The sequence below is a fragment of the Triturus cristatus genome, chromosome 4_1, assembly GCF_964204655.1.
Source record: "Triturus cristatus chromosome 4_1, aTriCri1.1, whole genome shotgun sequence".
Lineage (NCBI taxonomy): Eukaryota > Metazoa > Chordata > Amphibia > Caudata > Salamandridae > Triturus > Triturus cristatus.
Window position 1 is genome coordinate 450987514 of NC_140585.1, and position 21712 is coordinate 451009225.

Genomic DNA, 21712 nt, shown 5'->3' on the forward strand with positions numbered 1-21712 from the left:
TTTTACAAATTCTTCTGCCATACTCTGATCTTCATACTAGCAAATAAATAGAATGATTTTGGGTAACCAGGTGAAATAACCAAATCAATGGAGAGGCAAAAGTGGTGGTTATCCCTAAGTGGGGCAGAGATTCTTCTAATTGTACATCATACAGACCAATATTTCTGTTAATTATATGTAAAAATCTTCGTTACCATCTTAGTGATATGCCTGGATCCTCTTCAACCTCAGTTGATCAGGCCAGACTACTGAGGATTTTATTCTGGGCTGACAGTATGGGGACAACCTCAAGAAACACCTACACATCCCAGAGAACACACAAAGGGAAGTTGAAATGTCTTGCTGCCTTTGCTGAACTCAGAAAAGACATTCAAGAGAGTTGACTGGGCATACATGGACCAAATTCTGCAGACAATGATCTTTAGATGATGCTTTAATGCATGGTAATGCTAAACTATTGTTTACTCAGTGCCGATGTTAGGGTAAATGGATTAACATAATTACAGACAGTCATTTAATGCAGTAGCAGACAGGGCTTCCTCCTTTCCCCACCCTTATTCGCCCTGACCCATTAACCTTTGGCAAACACAATCAGAAGGTATATAAAAGAGGTCACTATAGGAAAGGACAAGTTCATTCTGACAATGTTTGCAGATTACGTCCTGGTCTTTTTAGCAGACTCATTGTTCTCTATGCCCCCACTCCTAGTGGTACTTGAGGACCCCCATAAAGTGCCAGGCTTTAATATCAAGACTAAGAGGTCAGAGGTACTGCTACTTAACCTACTACAGTCATAAATGGATTAACTAAGTTTCCAGAATCACCATCCAGTGGAAAGCAGAGACAGTAACATGCTTAGGAATCCAATTGGGTTACACCAGCACACAGGCGGCAACACTTAATTGCTCCCGGCTACAAAAGAAATCCGGCAGGGCTTTCAAAATGGAACAAGAACCACTTCTTATAGCTAAGCAGGATAGCAATAATTAGGATGAGAGAACTGCAGAAGATTCCACAACTGTTTCAGGCAATACAATTGTCCTTACACGTGTAATCATTAAACAACTTCGGGCTTAAATAACTGCATATTGCATGGAACATCAAGGTTAGGAAGCAAAATACTCTAGAGACCGGTTTCACAAGGAGGATTGGCTGTGCTGCATCTTCTGTCATACTATTGGGCTGCACAACTTAGGTAGCTAAGAAGTGGTCAAAGTAGAAATGGTGTGACAATGGTGTTTTATTGAGCACATGATAGCAGGTATCCGACTATGGCAAGTCCCTTGGCTTCAAAGATTACACAGAAACTAGAGATTATATTCCTCTCGTTTTACCAGGCCCATGTTGCCAGCATGGGACAGATTGGCTGGACACGTAGGGCTCACATAGTTTCACAACCTATCTAGTTTAATTCAGACTGTACCCTGGAAATGAATAAAGTGGATAAAGGGATTCCAAAAGTGGAGGTAAAATAGATGTGTCATGGTAAACTTACTCTTCATGAGTTTGACGATGTAAAGAAACATCATAACAGCCTACAAATAGAATGATTCTCCTTTATGAAGACCAAGTGTTTCATTCATCGATCACAATAGGCTGTATAACTTTTAACAAATTTGTAAAATGGCTAAAAGGTGGGACCTACGATAAGAAAAGACAACTGGTAAACCTAGCCTCAGGCGACAAGACAAACGATGGGAGGCGGAACTTGAACAAGTTGTTAAATACAAGGAATAAACAGACAATACATGTTTCAGCCCAAAGAACTAAGATGAGGGAAACCCAGTATAAAGTTTTGACACATTGATGTAGGACCTCAGACAAAATAGGCGGGTGGGACAAATCAAGGTCTAGTCTTTGTTGTCAGGTTCATGGAACAATGGGCACTTTTACAAGTGGCATTGCCCAAAGTTGAAAAGCTTGTTGGAGGAGGTTCTCAAAGAGATAGGACAGGATTTTGAAATGTAGCTACTGAAAGACCTTGAAATGGTTCTTCTGGGTCTTTAATTCCAGGGCGGTAGATCTCATAAAACAGCAAGAGATATATAACTTGTTGTCACCCTGATCGTGGCTCCCCAGTGGATTCTGGCACAGTGGGGAAGAGAAACATTACCTACAACACAAGATGGATTGCTAGATTGTGAGACACGCTAGCTATGGAAAGGTTACATTGTCACTGGAACAAAGACTGGATTTGTGCGAGATAGGCACCTGTCATCATTAACCGGTCTTATGAATACAGGAAACGTACTTGTCCACTTTGCCCTAAAGTATTATACGTCACCCCAGGGGAACTATCACAACCCCAGCACTAAATCTAGTAGTAAAGAGAGAGGCAAACCATTATAAATTACCATGAATTTCACAACCAGAGAAACCTATATGTACAGACGCAAATTGATAGACTGGAAAAGTAGCATTTATCGGAGGGAAGCTGGTGTGAAATGGGGTATTTTTTTGTTATTTACATTCTTTTTCTGCTCGATCCTCGCAGGGCTAAGAGTGAAGGCAGTGGGAGGTACTGACGAGAAATTGAAAAAAATAAATTTACATCTACAAAGAAATACAAAAACATAACACGCCCATCAACTCATAATCTTGGCTGCTTGGCTAATATAGTAATCTCTTGCTTCTGGATATTTTTGTCTTCTATAACTAAGCACATATACAAGCAAGGTGAGCGATGGGGAACTAAACAGGATGAGAGCGAGCTAGTCTCACCTTCTGATGATGAGGGTTGCAATATGAAGGTACAGCATTCTTCCTATAAAAGACAATCCCCAGTGGGTCCTAAGAGTTCAGACAGGCAGTTCTGTAGAACATTCAGAGATGACCAAACGCGTCGAAGTCCAGATCCTACTTGTTCTAATACACCCTACAGAAAAGGCTAATAAAATCCTTTTAAAAGCATATTACTGTTTTCATTTCAAGTTTTCCATTTCACAGCAAAATCCCTTTTGCTATTCCATCCATTGCCAGAATGGCATATCTGATCCATGGGCTTTGATATAAGGCATTATTCCCTTTGACTACGATGGTTTGCTGGTTTAAGATAAATATAAAGCAATTCTCTAAAACCAAATAGTAAGATAGGTAAGTTACAGTAATTAATAGACTCTTTTTCATTTAAAAAAAAGTGCAGCAACCCAAAGTTTATCTTAGCCCACCGCAGGTGATGCCGCCGAACGCAGGGGTTAATGAATACCTAGTTTTAATTCCAACTCATGCCTTCTTTTTCCACTTTACACCTCATTCTTGAAGGCTCTTTTTCATTTTAGCCATTTTACTTTGTCACTTTTTTCCTTGATTTCTCTCCTCTTTCTGTATTCCCTCTCTTGCTCCGGGTGAAAGTCTGATGATATAAAAATGAATGCCAGGTCCCCAAGAATGAGCCCCGGTGCCCATCACCTGCAAATAACATCACAAATTAAGCACTGATTGCATTCACAGGTTATATTTGTTGTTGCATTAATGATCGATATTTGTTGCTTTGTTACAAAGCTATGTATTAATTTGTAGCCAGACAATGAGTTGTCTTCATATTGAGACACACCAAGCATATTTGATTTAAGGCACAGCCATCTAGAAATGCCGCCTGCTCTCCCAGGTCTCAAATATATTTATTAACAAATGAGCATTACAGTGCCTTTTTTGTTTTCATGAATACATCCAGTACTGAGCAGGGAGGAACCTTAAAAATGACTTACAGAGGACTAAGAACTATTCTATTTTCACAATTCATGCTGTCTCTATAAAAAACACGGGGGAGTAAACATCACGGCTGGAATGGGACTACCTATCCCAAGAGAACACAGGGCTGGGAGGAGCACTGCAGCATTGCTGCACCTGAGACCTGTGCCCCAGCACTTTTAAGCGCGTCTTGAGTCCCGCGACGTGGAGAGCAAACATCACGGCTGGAAGGGGACTACCTGTCCCAAGAGAACACAGGGCTGGGAGGAGCCCTGCAGCATTGTCGCACCTGAGACCTGTGCCCCTGGGCTTTAAAGCACCTATTAAGTCCTGTAGCGTGGGGAGCAAATATCATGGCTGGAAGGGGACTACCTGCCCAAGAGAACATGGAGCTGGGAGGAGCCCTGCAGCATTGCCGCACCTGAGACCTGTGCCCCAGCATCTTTTAAGCACTTATTGAGACCTACGGGACACGCCCAGGCCAATGGCGGACCTGTCCACACACGTTGGAGCCCGGAGGAGGCTGGGCTGGGCCACCTGTCTAATGTCTCCTCTGAGCCTAAAGTACTTTTGCTCTCTGGTTGTTGACTAACCCCTCTATGTATCCTGGTCATTGAATATCTGCCCCTTAAGTGGCCTGCCGAAATCCACTCACCTCTTACATTGGAGCCTTCTGGTACCAGAGTGAAATGGAGAACTTTGGGGGACAAGGTAGAGTCAACAATATGGTCCAACACCCTGGCAAAACTGGTAACCGACCCCAACTACTCATCATGGCTGTCCCTCCGTGCGCTACCCTCAACTCCCTCCTGTGTGCACGTCATATCTAATCGTCCTCTGTGAAGTCCCTGAACTGCCTCCTAATACAAGTAAAAGATGTGTGACATTGATGAATAAAAGAGCACATTAGTTGCAAACAAATGTGAGGTGGCCCCATGCCTTGACCCAAGTGATTCTCTCAGTTAGACGATCATCGTAGCTGGGTATCCATCCTGTCAGGGAGATTGTGTACTGGTGAATTTTAAGACTCTCCCAATGTGGTTAAAATAAATGGGAGCTTCATCAGGCTGCGTTAAAGCCTTCCCCTTAGGGTATTTTTATAGGCCCCTCTCTTTTCTGACAAGGGACGCGTTGAGGCCTGATATCAGGCACGGCCGCTCCAGTACTACAACTGCTAACGTTTTGGGAAAACATTCTTGTGGAACACCTTCATCTTTGGACGCCCAAGAATAACGGTTCCAGAATTAAGCACGTGGTGATTCCAACCCCATTGTGACCACAAATCTTCATCGGGGTCCCATTGACAGGGTCCCAATCATTGTGTCCCGCCAGGCGCGCTCCAAGGACATTGCATATCACCGCCCAGTGCCCTCCCCCACTAAGTCCCAGAAGTCAGGTATATTTGGAAACTCATGACATGGCCATTCATCAGGGAGCCCTAGTTGCTGAGGCAGCATTTTCATCATATCTATCTTTTCTCAAGCGGCCAACCTCTGCCATCACAGTTTTTTCAACCCGGTAGGACCAGCCCTTGCTGTCCTCCAACCCACAGCTACGACAAATAATCTGGAACATACTTTTATGTAACACTGCTGGACTCAAATCCAAGCTGGAAGATCTGGACTGGGGGATTTTTATTGACACATTTGACATCTGTATGTTCCAGGAAACATGGTGTGTGGAGGTAGCACATAGGTCAAGTTTAACACCTACTTTTTTCCAGCATCCTCAGGTGGCAGGGGTTGGCCTGCTGGAGGCTTAATCATGTGGATTAAAAATGTGTTAGCCCTCCACATTATGAAGCTTGATATAAATTCACAAGACATAATGAGGCCATCCCTTGTTGGGGATGGGTCTCCTTGCTATGTTTTCAACATTTACAATAGGCCCAATGGAGCAAATAGAATACCCAATACCTTGCATGTCCTAAAAAAAGCCTTAGACTCACTCCCAAATAATAACAGGGTAATTGCCAGCAGTATCTTCAATATTGCTTTTGAACTTTATGGCCCTGGGTCCCTCAAACTTATAGAAGAAGATGTAGTCTGAGATGCTCCTCAGTTAGACTTGGGGCCCGCTACAAGATGTTCTCCCACTGCTGATCAACTGATGAGCCTAATGCTCCATTTTGGCCTCAGGGCCTGCAATGGCAGGTCCCGATCGGATTGTAGTGGGGTCTACACATTTAAGCATGCATTACAAAAGAGTCGTATTGACTATCTATTCTTGCCTTTACCGATGTCGCCTTCTCTTATCGACATGGTAGTTTTTGAGTGTCACAACAGAGACCATAAGGCTCTCCATCTGTCTTTTCCCAAGTCAGTGCCCATTGTCCACCAGGGTGGTATACTGAATCCTGGGGCTGCCTTGTCAATCTTCAATAACAAGTGGGCCTTAAAATAAGAGGCTGTTTGTAAGGACCCAAATCTGCTGGCCCAGATATATGACCAGATGGCTGACACCTTGGATGCACTGACTACTGAGGGGTGATGAATTCTAGATCCTGATTTTATCGTTACTTCCCATGAAAATCTTTTTAGATCCTTCAAAGTCTCAATTAGCAAAGATGTTCGTAAGGTCCCTAGGGTGCAGACTCACTGTTCTTGGTTCAACTCCAGCTGTAAGAACTCAAGAAGTGCTCTTATACAGAGTTTAAAAGCTGGATTCCGGCAAGATATTGTTAGGCTAGGAAGGAGTATAAAGAGGCACTTCGCCAGACTAAAACAGACTGGGAGCACGAGATGTGGGAGGATTTGGTAGTGGCTGCCAGGACTGGGGATGTCTAATATTTTTGGGGAATTGTGGCTCAGGGCAAGTGGAATGCCACTACAAGTGCTGATTATGATTTACAAGCACAGACCCGGGTGGATCATTTAAAACAAATCTATGCAGCCAATCCCGATTTAGAAATTATATAATTGGATAATGATTTATATCTCCCCATTGTTGAAGTTCCCCCTCAATCCTTCCAGCATAAACACATAATGGTGGCACATACAACACTCCCTGCACATAAAGCACCTGGCCCGATTCCATCCCTCTGGACCACCTCAGATCAGAACCTCTGATCTGGGTCACATATTTCCAGCTGCTGTTCCATTCTTTTCTAGCAGGTGGCCTGATCCCCGGCGGCTCTTGGCAGACTGCAGAGATTGTCCCAATTCACAAAAAAAGGTCAGAAGAAGATCCGGGGAACTACAGGCTCATCAGCCTTTTCGACATATCCCAGAAACTTTTCTGACGTTTGATTCTAGGCCAACTGCTTGATTGGGCCAAGGAAATGTCCATTTTTTTCAGAGTCACAGCTGGGGTTCAGGAATAGGGTCAGCACGGTGGGTCAAATCCTCAGTTTCTGGGCCCTATTCTGGAAAACGGTAATTGTATGGGGTCTTTGTCGACCTGAGGACAGCCTTTAACTCCATCCCTGTGGTTAAGCTGTGGGAAGTTCTGAAAAAGCTGGCTGTCCCCACTATTATTTTGTCCGTTCTCATTAGATTACATGCAGACAATACTGCTGGAGTCTGGTTTGACGACATCGGCGAGCTCACAGACATTTTCAACATTAACACCAGTGTCTGGCAGTGCTTCTTTGCTGGCCCAGGCACTGTTTACCCTTTATATTAATGACTTAGGATATACACTTGATTTTCCCGGAAATGACTCACCCAAACTCGGCCCTTATAAAATCCCGACACTGCATGATAAGTTTTAATCTCTAAAACTCCAAATGGTCAGCAGGCACTACTTGATCGTTTTTTGATTTTGTGCAGCTATTGCAGACTTGAACTAAATATGAATAATACTAAATTCATGGCTTTTAACCCTTACAAATCTGTTAGTGTAAATATTATGGTGCAAGGTGGCTCTAGAAAAAGTGCAGGAGTTGGGGTATTTTGGGGTTTGTCTGAATCACAAAATGAGCTGGCCCAAACGCATATTAGGAAATGTTCACTAAAACTCCAACAAGAAGCTGGTGCTGTAGCCAAATTGCGCAAATGGGCCCATGAGTGCTCCCTGGGCCAACCTCTGCCATCACAGTTTTTTCAACCCGGTAGGACCAGCCCTTGCCATCCTCCAACTCACAGCTACGACAAATATTCTGGAAGATACTTTTATGGAACACTGCTGGACTCAAATCCAAGCTGGAAGATCTGGACTGGGGGATTTTTATTGACACATTTGATATCTGTATGTTCCAGGAAACATGGTGTGTGCAGGTAGCACATAGGTCAAGTTTAAAACCTACTTTTTTCCAACATCCTCAGGTGGCAGGGGTTGGCCTGCTGGAGACTTAATCATGTGAATTAAAAATGTGTTAGCCCTCCACATTATGAATCTTGATATAAATTCACAAGACATAATGAGGCTATCCCTTGTTGGGGATGGGTCTCCTTGCTATGTTTTCAACATTTACAATAGGCTCAATGGGACAAATAGAATACCCAATACTTTGCATGTCCTAGAAAAAGCCTTAGACTCACTCCCAAATTATAACGGGGTAATTGCCAGCAGTGTCTTCAATATTGCTTTTGAACTTTATGGCCCTGGGTCCCTCGAACTTATAGAAGAAGATGTAGTCTGAGATGCTCCTCAGTTAGACTTGGGGCCCACTACAAGATGTTGTCCCACTGCTGATCAACTGATGAGCCTAATGCTCCATTTTGGCCTCACAGCCTGCAATGGCAGGTCCCGATGATCGGATTGTGGTGGTGTCTACACATTTAGGCATGCATTACAAAAGAGTCGTATTGACTATGTATTCTTGCCTTTACCGATATCGCCTTCTCTTATCGACATGGAAGTTTTTGAGTGTCACAACAGAGACCATAAGGCTCTCCATCTGTCTTTTCCCAAGTCAGGGCCCATTGTCCACCAGGGTGGTATCCTGAATCCTGGGGCTGCCTTGTCAATCTTCAATAACAAGTGGGCCTTAAAATAAGAGGCTGTTTGTAAGGACCCAAATCTGCTGGCCCAGATCTATGACCAGATGGCTGACACCTTGGATGCACTGACTACTGAGGGGTGATGAATTCTAGATCCTGATTTTATTGTTACTTCCCATGAAAATCTTTTTAGATCCTTCAAAGTCTCAATTAGCAAAGATGAACGTAAGGTCCCTAGGGTGCAGACTCACTGTTCTTGGTTCAACTCCAGCTGTAAGAACTCAAGAAGTGCTCTTATACAGAGTTTAAAAGCTGGATTCCGGCAAGATATTGTTAGGCTAGGAAGGAGTATAAAGAGACACTTCGCCAGACTAAAACAGACTGGGAGCACGAGATGTGGGAGGATTTGGTAGTGGCTGCCAGGACTGGGGATGTCTAATATTTTTGGGGAATTGTGGCTCAGGGCAAGTGGAATGCCACTACAAGTGCTGATTATGATTTACAAGCACAGACCCGGGTGGATCATTTAAAACAAATCTATGCAGCCAATCCCGATTTAGAAATTTTATAATTGGATAATGATTTATATCTCCCCATTGTTGAAGTTCCCCCTCAATCCTTCCAGCATAAACACATAATGGTGGCACATACAGCACTCCCTGCACATAAAGCACCTGGCCCGATTCCATCCCTCTGGACCACCTCAGATCAGAACCTCTGATCTGGGTCACATATTTCCAGCTGCTGTTCCATTCTTTTCTAGCAGGTGGCCTGATCCCCGGCGGCTCTTGGCAGACTGCAGAGATTGTCCCAATTCACAAAACAAGGTCAGAAGAAGATCCGGGGAACTACAGGCTCATCAGCCTTTTTGACATATCCCAGAAACTTTTCTGACGTTTGATTCTAGGCCAACTGCTTGATTGGGCCAAGGAAATGTCCATTTTTTTCAGAGTCGCAGCTGGGGTTCAGGAATAGGGTCAGCACGGTGGGTCAAATCCTCAGTTTCTGGGCCCTATTCTGGAAAACGGTAATTGTATGGGGTCTTTGTCGACCTGAGGACAGCCTTTAACTCCATCCCTGTGGTTAAGCTGTGGGAAGTTCTGGAAAAGCTGGCTGTCCCCACTATTATTTTGTCCGTTCTCATTAGATTACATGCACACAATACTGCTGGAGTCAGGTAGGACAACACCGGCGAGCTCCCAGACACTTTCAACATTGACACCAGTGTCTGGCAGTGCTTCTTTGCTGGCCCAGGCACTGTTTACCCTTTATATTAATGACTTAGGATATACACTTGATTTTCCCAGAAATGACTCACCCAAACTCGGCCCTTATAAAATCCCGACACTGCATGATAAATTTTAATCTCTAAAACTCCAAATGGTCAGCAGGCACTACTTGATCGTTTTTTGATTTTTTGCAGCTATTGCAGACTTCAACTAAATATTAATAAAACTAAATTCATGGCTTTTAAGCCTTACAAATCTGTTAGTGTAAATATTATGGTGCAGGGTGGCTCTAGAAAAAGTGCAGGAGTTGGGGTATTTTGGGGTTTGTCTGAATCACAAAATGAGCTGGTCCAAACGCATATTAGGAAATGTTCACTAAAACTCCAACAAGAAGCTGGTGCTGTAGCCAAATTGTGCAAATGGGCCCATGAGGGCTCCCTGGGCCAGTGGTGGAGATATACAATAATAAAGCAAAGAGCATAACCATGTACGGTGTAGAATTGTGGGGCCATACTAAGAGTGGCAATCTTGGCAAAACCAAACAATAGGTTTGTGAGAATCATCCTTAACTTGCCGCAGAGTGCCCTGCGCCTCCTTCAACTCCTAGACTTGGGGATTGTCCCTATAAATCAACTTATCATGTCTCGTCCCATTATGTACTGGCAAAGACTTTGGTCTATAGATTAACTAAAATCCTATAGAATTGCGATCAGGGCTCTTTTAAAATCTCCAGGCTGTAAGAGGATTGCTTGGTTTGCTTATATCAAGGCCTTGTTGTATGAGATAGGCCGGCCTTCAACCTGGAATACCCCTGTTATAGCAAAACAAGTACCTTGCTCCCTGGTTAAGAAATTATTGAAAGAGCATTTGTGGATGAGGGAAGTCCGACTATTTTTTAGACATTAAGCCTACTCCTGCTTATGAATTATTCGTTGATATCCTTACAGGTCCCATCCCTTTGCAACTTTTTTTTAAAACGGAGGTATGGGGACCTCCCAATAAATAGTTTTTTGTATAAGATGGGGTGTGCAGTACTATAGCCCTAAAATGTGTCCTTCGTTTAATTTCGCTGTGGAAATGCCACATCATTTTGCCTTTTTTTTTTGTCCTTCCTACAATAGACCACAAAAACTATGGATTAGGCCAGTATGTAAACTTTTGGGTTATTGTCATTATGATCATTCACTTCACACTTTACGTTCTTACACAAGAGAGGTACTTGTTGTTGGGATGACAACATGTTTGCATGCTGCTTGGATTATCCGTATGCACAATGCCAAAGTGTTGAAGCAATGATGCCTTAAAATGACATGTTTCCTTTCTGTAACCACACGCCTCAACCCTGTTAGGGCTTCCCAATTTTTTATTTTACCTTGCATTTTATTTATTGTGATACTGTAGCCTGCATGAGATTGTTGGTATTTACTCTTTTTATCTTTTTATCTATCTGTTCTTCCTTTTTACCTGCTGTACTGTGTTTTTATGGATCTTTGTTTCCGAAATCAACATTTTTGATGATAATGAAAAACACTGTCTGGTGAAGCTCTTAATGTGGTCTGGTTTTGTTGTACACCGTCTAAATAGAGCTGGACGGACAGATCGTCTTTATCCGTGATGCAAATTTTGGTTGAGACCAGCATTTATACATATAAGACTTATAATCCTCTGCATTGAAAAACCGGGTAAATATAACACACACACACACACACAAACGTGCTTTTCTTATTACAGTTAACACTATTGTAAAACTAGAAGGACGATTGCAGGACATTTATAAAATGACATTACCTGCAGAATGTCACACCCTGTATATATTCGGAATTGTAGGGTTGTGTTCCTTCTTTGAGGTCACTGACATTGAAATATGAGAGCGTATGATTGATGAAGCCATGCATGGTCCCATTTTGACTGTACATGTACTGATACACAAGACGTGGGATGAAGTCTGATGTGACTGAAATGACAAACGCCTGAGGGACAAAAGATAATCATTTAAAGTTACTTGCGGAAACGTATATCAGAGAAATGACAGATACAAACATAGGGGTGCAGTCTGTGGGTGGGATGAGGATGAATGGATGGAAGACATGTTTAGCAGACAGAGATACTTTGTTTATAGCTCAAAGCAATATATATCTGTATGAACGCAGGCAAACTCAAACTCTACGTCCAGGGAGTTTAGAGATTAAATTATTTCAGTATAAGTATTCCTTTACACTCAATACACTTTCAAGGCCTTACACGTCAAGAGAATAAAATGAAAAACAGTTAAAGCACATTATAAAAAAAAACAAAAAAACTATATTATTGCAGGCATAGCATAAGTCACCAAAGATCTTACGTCACAGAGAGACATTAAAGGCATCAAAGCCATCAGGCATCAAGTTTGGAACGACAATATCTCTGGGACGGTGCTCATACCAACATGAAGGAAGGAAACACTCTCCACTGACCCATGGAAATAAATGATGCTGGCACGGGTATCATAAATCACAAACGACAAACGACAAACACCTTTACAGTTCAATTAAAAGTCTCAAGTCCCATCCCCAAATGGAGTTTCCCACCTTTGCATCACATCACTGTCCTTGACTGGTTTGCTTCCTGTTGCTCTCTCCGCTCCAACTAGAGCGCTAACATTCTCTATTCATGTTAAATGTGCGCACACCTGAACTCCATGATGCTGGAATCAGAGCTGAAAGCATGTCCTACAGAGGCGATTGCAGTATGTGAACAAAACAAGGGGTTTCAGCTGTCCCAGAAATTATGGTTAATGCTCTGGAAAGCCAAAATGAGTATACATGTTCTGTAAATTCCTATATATCGTCCTCACCATGTCTCACATTCGTTGTGAACATAGAAGGTGAATGCTCTCGTTGTTCATTTAAAATATTCCGTGAAGTTGCTGTTGCTATGTTTTATTTAGCTTGCTAGAATATTTTCCTCTTGTGGCTGAAGAAGATATTTGTGAATTTATAGAAAATGTGCTCTCATTTCAGGAGCACATTCCATAACTTCTATGTGCAAATCTTGACAGAACATGGTTCATCAAACCCCAACCATGGATCAGCATTTTTCACAGGGTTAAATTACCTTAGAACACGCCACAATTCCATAAAGTTAATGTAATGTAATGTAAATTGATACTTGTATAGCGCACTACTCACCCGCAAGGGTCTCAAGGCGCTTGTACGAATACCGCTGTGGACCCCATCCTGGCTTTCCCTGTGAGGCGTCCACTCCTGGGCACCCCCAAGGTGGAGGCCAGGCATCCTTAGCGTTGTGGGGGCCGTTGTGGAGATTAAGCAAGCTATTGCCCAGAGTTGCAGAGTGGGACTCCATGATTGGAATGGCACCGAGGCGAGAATTATCAGGTCCGTGGAATTTTTGAGCCCAAGACCCGCCGAGGCGGGAAATTGAACCCTGGTCCCGGGCTAGACCTCCGCATCAGGGTCTGCCGCTCTAATCATTGAGCCACACTTCTCCACCAACAAATATCTATAGGTTGTGCGTAAAGTCTGTTATCACTCTTTGTATTTGTTCCTTTTTGTGATGCTCAAATCCATACATTCACTGCATTGCATTTCAATGGGACATAAAGGCAGAGCCCAATCAGCATAAAAACAAAAGAAATCAACAGGTGCGTTTCTTTTAACCTTCCACCCAAGTAGTCCTGTGAAATGCACACTAACAAACGATTTTTTCACTAGTCCCCACATTTTAGGGGTCTGATTTACAATAGTAGTATTGTCCAAAAGGAAGGGCCCTCCCAGGCAGATGCTGACCAGAGAGGGGTGCCTTCCTCAGCTTTACCTAGGCGCCCCTGATGCACCTCAATGAATGTCCACCTTAGAGTTGCCTTCTCCTTGGATAACATTGCTTAATTAATACATTAAGCTCCTGTCCTTTCCAAATAACAAAATCATTTGAACTAGCTAAGCATCTTTGGTGCTTCAAGTAAAACATTTTATAAATAATTTATGGCCAAAACTTAAATGCAGGTACTGTGTATTTTTAAAGGACATGCAAAGGACAATAAAAAGTTAGCCATTAGCTCATCTGCACAGTCTTTTATGATATCACTCTTAAACAGTGCTTTAAGAAGAAGGCTAGCGGTAACTTTATACAATTTATTTTACAGCAGTATGGGGAAGAATATAATAAATGTTTCTAATCTGAGTTTGTGCAGACATGTAATTAAGATAAGGCATTACTGCAGTGACCACCATTAATTGTATAAATGGCTTCAATACTGTATACCCATAAAAGGAGAATGCCTTGGTTATAAATTACTACATAAGAGAAGCTATAAGAGGAAACTCATTAACTGCCCAGCAGTTCAGCAGGACTTTTCAGCAAGAAGCAGCTCCCCCACGGTAACTCAATTTGTGATTTCTTTTAAATCCATAAATTCAAAGAGAGACGTAACGCGATACTTACATTAATCATGACGGAAAATTTGCCGATGCCACTTAGAATGTTGTACCAGATTCCTGTAAAAAGATATAACGGCGATGCTTTGAAATGAGCTTAGGTTTCTGAGAGTAACAAAAAATTCAATCATTAAACATCATCAAAGCTACATATAATAAGAGGCGCAGTGCCAGATGCAGGAATGCCGCATACCTACCTATGTCTTTAGAGCGCACAGCATCGGGCCGTCTCAATTCCGCCACAAACTTTTTTGCATCAAGGCGCACTTCTATGACGTTGTTGAGCAGTGCAAACACAGGTGCAAGAGGAAAGGAGGCGACGAATAGAGTGACGAATCCAAATTGGATAACTGCAAAAGAAAAAAGAAATCTTTCAGCAATAGAAACGTGGCCGCTTTGGTCTTTGTTCTCAATGAAATTCTAGACCTTTGTGTGGCCCAGTGCTTAATTTGAGTCAATGTTTGGCACCGGCACTTAATCAACAGCTTTTAGTGCAAACTCGACCCCAAGATATTGGAGATCTTTTCATGAGCAACAGTTGAGGATATATTCATTTTTGTAGGCACAGGGAGATTAAGTGGTTTGCCCAGAATCACAAGATCAGTGGCATAACGAACCTTGAGGGGTCCCCCCTGCATTGTGCACAGAGGGGGCCGCCCCTCCCCGGCCCTCGTTTCAGAGCCCCCTTGCAACGTGGGCACTCACCCGACACAACACCACCTACCACTTTTGCTGAGGGACCCCTGGAGCTTGGGGTCCCTCCAATATCTCTAGGGCTGTGGGGGTTATGTTACGCCACTGCACAACATGTTGAGCCTACGCCAAGACTCAAACTTGCTTTCACAGCGGCAAAGTCAGCAGCTCGGGGTGTTAAGCCACATCTCTCTCAACTTCCAGGGTTTCATGGTTAGTAGTAGTTCTGTTACAGGCAGCGCTAAAAGGAGCATTGGGCGGGCGCAAGCTGCCTCCTTACGAGAGTCGCAGCACTTATTTTTTCACAAATTACCCACTGGTATGGTCACTTATCAGATCGTATAATAATGGATTTTCCAAAGTTTCACACAAATTAGACCATCCTTTGAAATTAAAGACCAGAAATTAGCAAAGCTCAAAAATAACAAGTGTTTGCTTCTACTAAAGGTCATCGTGTGAAAAAAGGAGAGTACTCTTTCCAATACGAGGCCACTGCTAGGTACTCTATCGTTTAGCCAGTCGAGCTGTGGAAAGAATCATTTGAGCTGCTGTTCCTGAATTGTATTAGCTGTTGCCCTGCCCTTGAATTTTAACTTGCTCGTTTGCACATGTTTATCTAACGCCGTATTTTGCACATCTTTTAATCGTTTTTATCCTTTTTGTGGTTACCTTAAATTGCCATATTTCTGCTGACTGCTGCATCGCCTGCTTTGCTGCCCCTGACCCCGTTCCGCCACGGCTTGTGTCGATTGAGCGGAGGGTCGGCGGGGCTAGCACTCACTTCCGGCTGTACTGGGCATTGCAGGTCAGCGCTCTAGCTTTGCACGCCTCGCACGCCCGCCCTCCTCACTACTTAATCGGACGGAGGGCGCGGACGCGCGCAGCGGCGCTCAGAATACGAGGCCACTGCTAGGTACTCTATCTTTTAGCCAGTCGAGCTGTGGAAAGAATCATTTGAGCTGCTGTTCCTGAATTGTATTAGCTGTTGCCCTGCCCTTGAATTTTAACTTGCTCGTTTGCACATGTTTATCTAACGCCGTATTTTGCACATCTTTTAATCGTTTTTATCCTTTTTGTGGTTACCTTAAATTGCCATATTTCTGCTGACTGCTGCATCGCCTGCTTTGCTGCCCCTGACCCCGTTCCGCCACGGCTTGTGCCGATTGAGCGGAGGGTCGGCGGGGCTAGCACTCACTTCCGGCTGTACTGGGCATTGCAGGTCAGCGCTCTAACTTTGCACGCCTCGCACGCTCGCCCTCCTCACTACTTAATCGGACTGAGGGCGCGGACGCACGCAGCGGCGCGCCGCGCCAAAGGCAAGCCCGTCTGCGCCCGTCCGCGCCAAGTCCGCTGCATGCTGCCAGTCTCCCTGTGCCTTCAGCTGCTATTATGCTAAAATACACACGGGAAGGGCTTCTCTCCTTTTGGGATCACTCAATCTGCACCCCCCATCTCTTTTATCCTGGCCCACCTATGGTACAATGCCCTCATTGTGGCTACACCACTACGGAGACCTCCTTACCCCCTGACAAGTTAACACACCTCAAGGTGTTCAGTTTGAACTGTAGGTCCCTGGTCAGTCACTATGAGGATATTTTTGATCTTCTGGCCGACCAGACTCCTGACATTCTGTTTCTCACGGAAACATGGCTAACTAACGATACTTTAGCCATTCCGACTTTGTCCCTTCCACCAGGTTACTTAATACAAATTCAGAACAGACCTGTAAAGAAAGGGGGAGGTCTAGCAGTGATTTTTAAATCCTCCGTTTCCTGCTCGCTCTCCCCGGCTAATATTGCAGACTGTGAGAGCTCTCTTTTCAAAATCAAGATCCTGGACACCTTTACTCTAACCGGGCTTCTGATTTACCGCCCACCTGGCCCTGTTAGGTCATTTCAGAAATCCCTGGTGGCCACTGTCTCCACTATGACTTTGAACTCCGCTAATTTCAACCTATTGGGAGACTTAAACCTTCACTTTGACTGTAGTGAGACCTCGACAGTGAAAGATCTCCTAGATGATCTAGAAGCATGTCAACTCACACAATTTATTTAAGGGCCCTCCCACGCAGCAGGCCACTTATTGGACCCAGTGTTCTCAAATATTCCGGACATTATTGCCTTTCCTCCAAGCCCCTTCAGCTGGACAGACCATTACTTGGTTCATATTTCCATCCAGATAGCTGATAACTTTCAAAGAAAGCTTCTCCTTCCTATCCCAAGACGCCCATGGCACAAACTAGACAGTAGTCTGCTCATAGACAACCTGAAAACCACGTGCCCTGTTTGGCCGGTGAATCTGGAGGAAGCAGATGTCGCATATAGAGAGTGGATTAATAAATCGCTAGACCAGCTGATTCCCGCAACACTGTCCAAGTCCAAACGCGGGCAACCTCATCTCTGGTATTCAGAGTCACTTGCTGAACAAAAAAAGCAATGTAAGCTGCTCGAACGCGCCTGGAGAAAATCCTATGACCCCAAGGCCAAAATTACATTCAGGTCTGCAACTAAAATGTACCATAAATCAATAAAAAAAGCTAAGGCCAGCTATTACACTGACAGGATTCTGTCAAGTGCAAATCAATCTAAAACAATATTCGCTATGGTGAAAGACATGACTAAGTTACCAGAAGGCCCCAACAATACGATCACTTCCAATGCTCATTGTAATGAGATTGCCACCTTCTTTATAAATAAAGTACAAGGTATTTATAAGTCCTTTCCCTTGAATGTTGTAAGCCCCGAGTCTACCAAAGCCGAGACTTTACAAGATCTTTCACATTCCCTCTGTACTCTTCCACCTATTTCGGCGGACCAGATGGATAGGCTGACTGCAAAAATTAAATCTGGATCCCCTGAGGATCCTGTAAAACCCGAAATGGCGCGACTTCATAAGGATCCCATTTTGTCAGAAGGTCTGAATCTGATCAATAAAAGCTTAGAATTAACTACAATACCTAGATCCTGGAAGCATGCCAAGGTCATCCCTCTATTAAAAAAACCCACCTTGGATCCCTCTAAGCCGGAAAATTTCCGACCGATATCCTTGCTGCCTTATTTATCCAAGTAGTGGAATCCCATGTAAATTCCACTCTGATTAACTATCTAGAGGTCAATAGCATTTTAGATGACTCCCAAAACGGTTTTCGGGTGAATCATAGTACTGAATCGGCCCTATTAGCCGTTACAGAGCAACTGAGGGAGGTACAGGACCAAGGTGGTACAGCGGCACTGGTCCTGTTGGACCTAAGTGCAGCGTTCGACATGGTCTCCTATGAGATCCTCCTAAGAAGACTGTGGGAGATCGGAGTCCGAGACGGAGCACTAGAGTGGTTTGCTTCATTTTTGACGGACCGCTCTTTTCAGGTCCATGCTCCACCGTATAAATCAGGAAGGTTCCCGCTGTGCTGTGGCGTTCCCCAGGGGTCCGCACTTAGCCCCACGTTATTTAATGTATACGTCCGCCCCCTGGCCATACTGGCCAGAGCTCGGAACATCAAATTAACATCTTATGCGGACGATACACAGTTCATTTTCTCCTTCTCCAGTGATACCGAGGCAGACAAAACTAAATTTCAGGAAGATCTATCGGCCATTGCAAACTGGATGACTGAAAATTGCCTCCAGCTTAATTCATCCAAGACGGAAGTATTACTGGTCGGAAAGGAGCTTCAAAAATGGAACGCTCAGTGGTGGCCGGCTGCATTGGGCCCTGCACCCACCCCTAAGAAGGAAGTCAACAACTTGGGTATTATGGTCGATAACCGTCTTGACCTTGACTCCCACGCCAAAAAGGTGGCAGGCACGTGCTATGGCCGCCTACGGTCTCTGAGACCCATCTTGGGTTTTTTCGAACCCAAAGTCCGTCAGATGATCATCCAGGCCACGGTGCTGTCTAACATTGACTACTGCAATGTCCTCATGCTGGGCTCCAATCAATCCACGATTTACAGACTTCAAAGAGCGCAGAATGCGGCCGCTCGCAGTCTGTTCGGTCTTCCTAAAAACGGTTACATCTCCCCCATCCTTCATCGTCTGCATTGGTTGCCTGCAAAGCAGCGCATTCAATTTAAGGCACTCTGCCTCATCCATAAAATTCTCTACTCCTCGGGCCCTAAAATTCTGCAAAATCTAAGTTCTTTATATGTCCCTACCCGGGCTCTCCGTTCTGCAGATCTGCTCCTGGCCCACATTCCTAAGATCCGGAGGAGTAGAGCAGGAGGTCGATCTTTCAGATATTTGGCCCCGAAACTATGGAACACAATCCCGCTCGAAGCTCGTGTTATCACGAATCATTTGTTTTTCAGGAAGAGAATTAAGACCTGGCTATTTGCCACTCTTTAGCCCGACTCTGTGGCTCATCCTACCATTGGCCTGGTTGCTGAGTATCTAGTCCGTCTGCAAAGCGCTGGGACGCCCCGTTGCTGGGGTAGCCATGCGCTATATAAGCCACCTTAACATAACGAGTGCAGATTTACTACAACCATTCCCAGCAGTATGCCTAGAAAGCTGCATGGTTCCAGGTGTACTAAGGATAAAGCATAAACAAGGAGATGATGGACGGAGTGCTGAAACTTTTCAGACACTCACCCCCAGTCACAGATCTGGGTTGAATTCATCATCGTTCTATAGCTCACGTCACCACCTCAGTTCAGACCCAGCTATATGCAAATCAGTCTTGACCCTGTGTATCATGGGAGTCCGGCCGCCACAAGCTCTCTGTTCCCTTCTTACCCACCAGAATTCTCTTTCATGTTGAGTTCCCTCTTGATACCCTAAATCAGCCTTAGAAGGGCATCAGTGATCTATGAACAATCCACGTGCCTTAACATCCCTCCTTCTTCTCTGTCACCATTACCTTTTGTCCTTCTCTTTCCTTCTGCTTTCTGACACCGGGAGTGTTTTGAAGTGAATGAGAGAGTGAGAGTGCACAGGAGGTGATTGAGAGAAAGAGAGATGGAAAAAGGACAGGGGACAGAGAGTACGAGATTGTGACGAGGAAGAGTAGCAGTAAGAGGGTCAGAGAAGAAATAGTGGGAGAATAACGAAAGCAAGAGACATAAGGGAGGTGGAAAGGACATGGGGAAAGATGAATGGTACTTATTGGAGTGGCATGGGTAGAACAGAAGCAGAAATTAAGAGGTGGAGAGGCACAAATTGAAAAGAGAAGAGTACATGAAAGAGGTAGACTGGGAGGATGGACAAGAGAAATGATGGACAGGCCTGTTGAGTCTGAAACAGGAGAGGCAGAGAACTGGTGCTGGGCAGAGGAAAGAAATCAAATGACAAAAAAGTACGGAACGGAGGAAAATGTGGACAGGTACAGTGATAACGTGAAAAATAAGGAAGAAAGAAGGAGTAATAGAGAGAATTTGACTGCCTGAAAAGGGCTTCAGACAGCAGAGGAGACCCACCTCATAGACAATGTTCGTACATCTCTTTAATGGAGGGAAACTGCAGTGTAAGACTTGTTAATCATTATGTACATACTTAGTACATTTCGAGTTACTGTAAATTGCTATTTGTGCAAACAGTGTGTTTAAAAATGCACTATTTGAACTTATTTTTTTTAAACTTCATCTAGTAGAAATCTTATCTAGTATCACTGTGAGGTATGCAGCCCTGCTTCACTCACTGTCTTTAACTCAAGTCCGGATTTCCATGCTGTAACTCAAGGCAAATAGTGCATGTCACCACACCAATTACAGTGGCGGTTGCCATTACCAAAGGGTGGTAGGGCGGGTAGGGGGTGCGGGGATGGGGGGAGAGAGCACACGCAGAGGGGATGGGGAAATGTTAAAAATAATAAATAAAAAACGTACCCGACACCACCGGCCACCCCTTGCAGTGCGTCACTCCTGCTGGCCTCTTCCTGGTCCTACCAACCCCTGGAACAGACTCCCATGCAATCCCCGTGCTGCAGAGCAGGGCAGGGATTGGCCTGAGCGGGCAGGGAAGACGTTCCGCTGTGGTCATTGAGTCTGTGGGGTTTCTCCAGTCTGACTGCTGCATACAGACAAGCTGGAGAAACCTAAGAGTGCATGTGTGTTTTAGTCAGCTTGAGATGGGCGGCTAAATGCATATGCATACTTAGTGAGTGCACAAGCACTCCTACTCCCACCTCCCTTGCTCAGCCCCTCCAAGCACATGCTGGCTCAGAGCCGGCAGATGAATAATAAAACAATGCTACAGCATCGTTTTATTTTCCGTTTGCTGGCTCTGCACAAGGTAGTGCGGCGATGCTCCTCCGCCATTTCGGAGGAGCCGCCACCAACCAACCAGTTATTGCTTCACACCCAAGGAAAAGCCAGAGAAGTAGTGAGAGCTCTGAAGCCTTTTAGCAATGTCCATACAGGCAGTGGGTGGCTAGAAAGACTAGTGATGGAGGTGGACCGAATATTTATTTTTTTGGGCACCAGTACTTATGTTTTTTACAAAATAAGCAATGGATACACACATGCTTCCCATAATACAGAACATACAGTACATAAAAGCACCTCCAGATAGGAATTTGCATCTTTTTGCATTATCAACCCAATTCTTTGGGACTGATGCTTCTGGTTGTTTCGACTCTGTGCACAGGGTCTCTTCTACTAACCAGGTCACAGTGCATGTACTCTGACCCCTAAAACAGGCCAAAATTGGCATTACTCCTATTTAGCATATTTAAATTAGAAGTGGCTAGTATTTGGTACAAAGTGTACCCAGGGCTTATAAGTCAAATGTCAATAGTGGACTGCAGCACCTATTTTTTCACCACTAATGGAACAATACAAAACATGACT

General features: G+C 44.2%; 1 protein-coding gene across 2 annotated transcripts in view; it reads right to left on the bottom strand.

Moving 5' to 3' along the window:
* The window catches only part of ANO2 (anoctamin 2), a 1601761-nt gene that overhangs the window by 49931 nt on the left and 1530118 nt on the right, over positions 1-21712 (bottom strand). For both annotated transcript variants that reach the window (XM_085652609.1, XM_085652610.1), the window contains 3 exons: positions 14433-14585; positions 14243-14295; positions 11591-11772 (listed from right to left, as the gene is read on the bottom strand). In XM_085652609.1, the coding sequence (XP_085508735.1) occupies positions 11591-11772; positions 14243-14295; positions 14433-14585 (388 nt within the window). The remainder of the gene's footprint in view (positions 1-11590; positions 11773-14242; positions 14296-14432; positions 14586-21712) is intronic.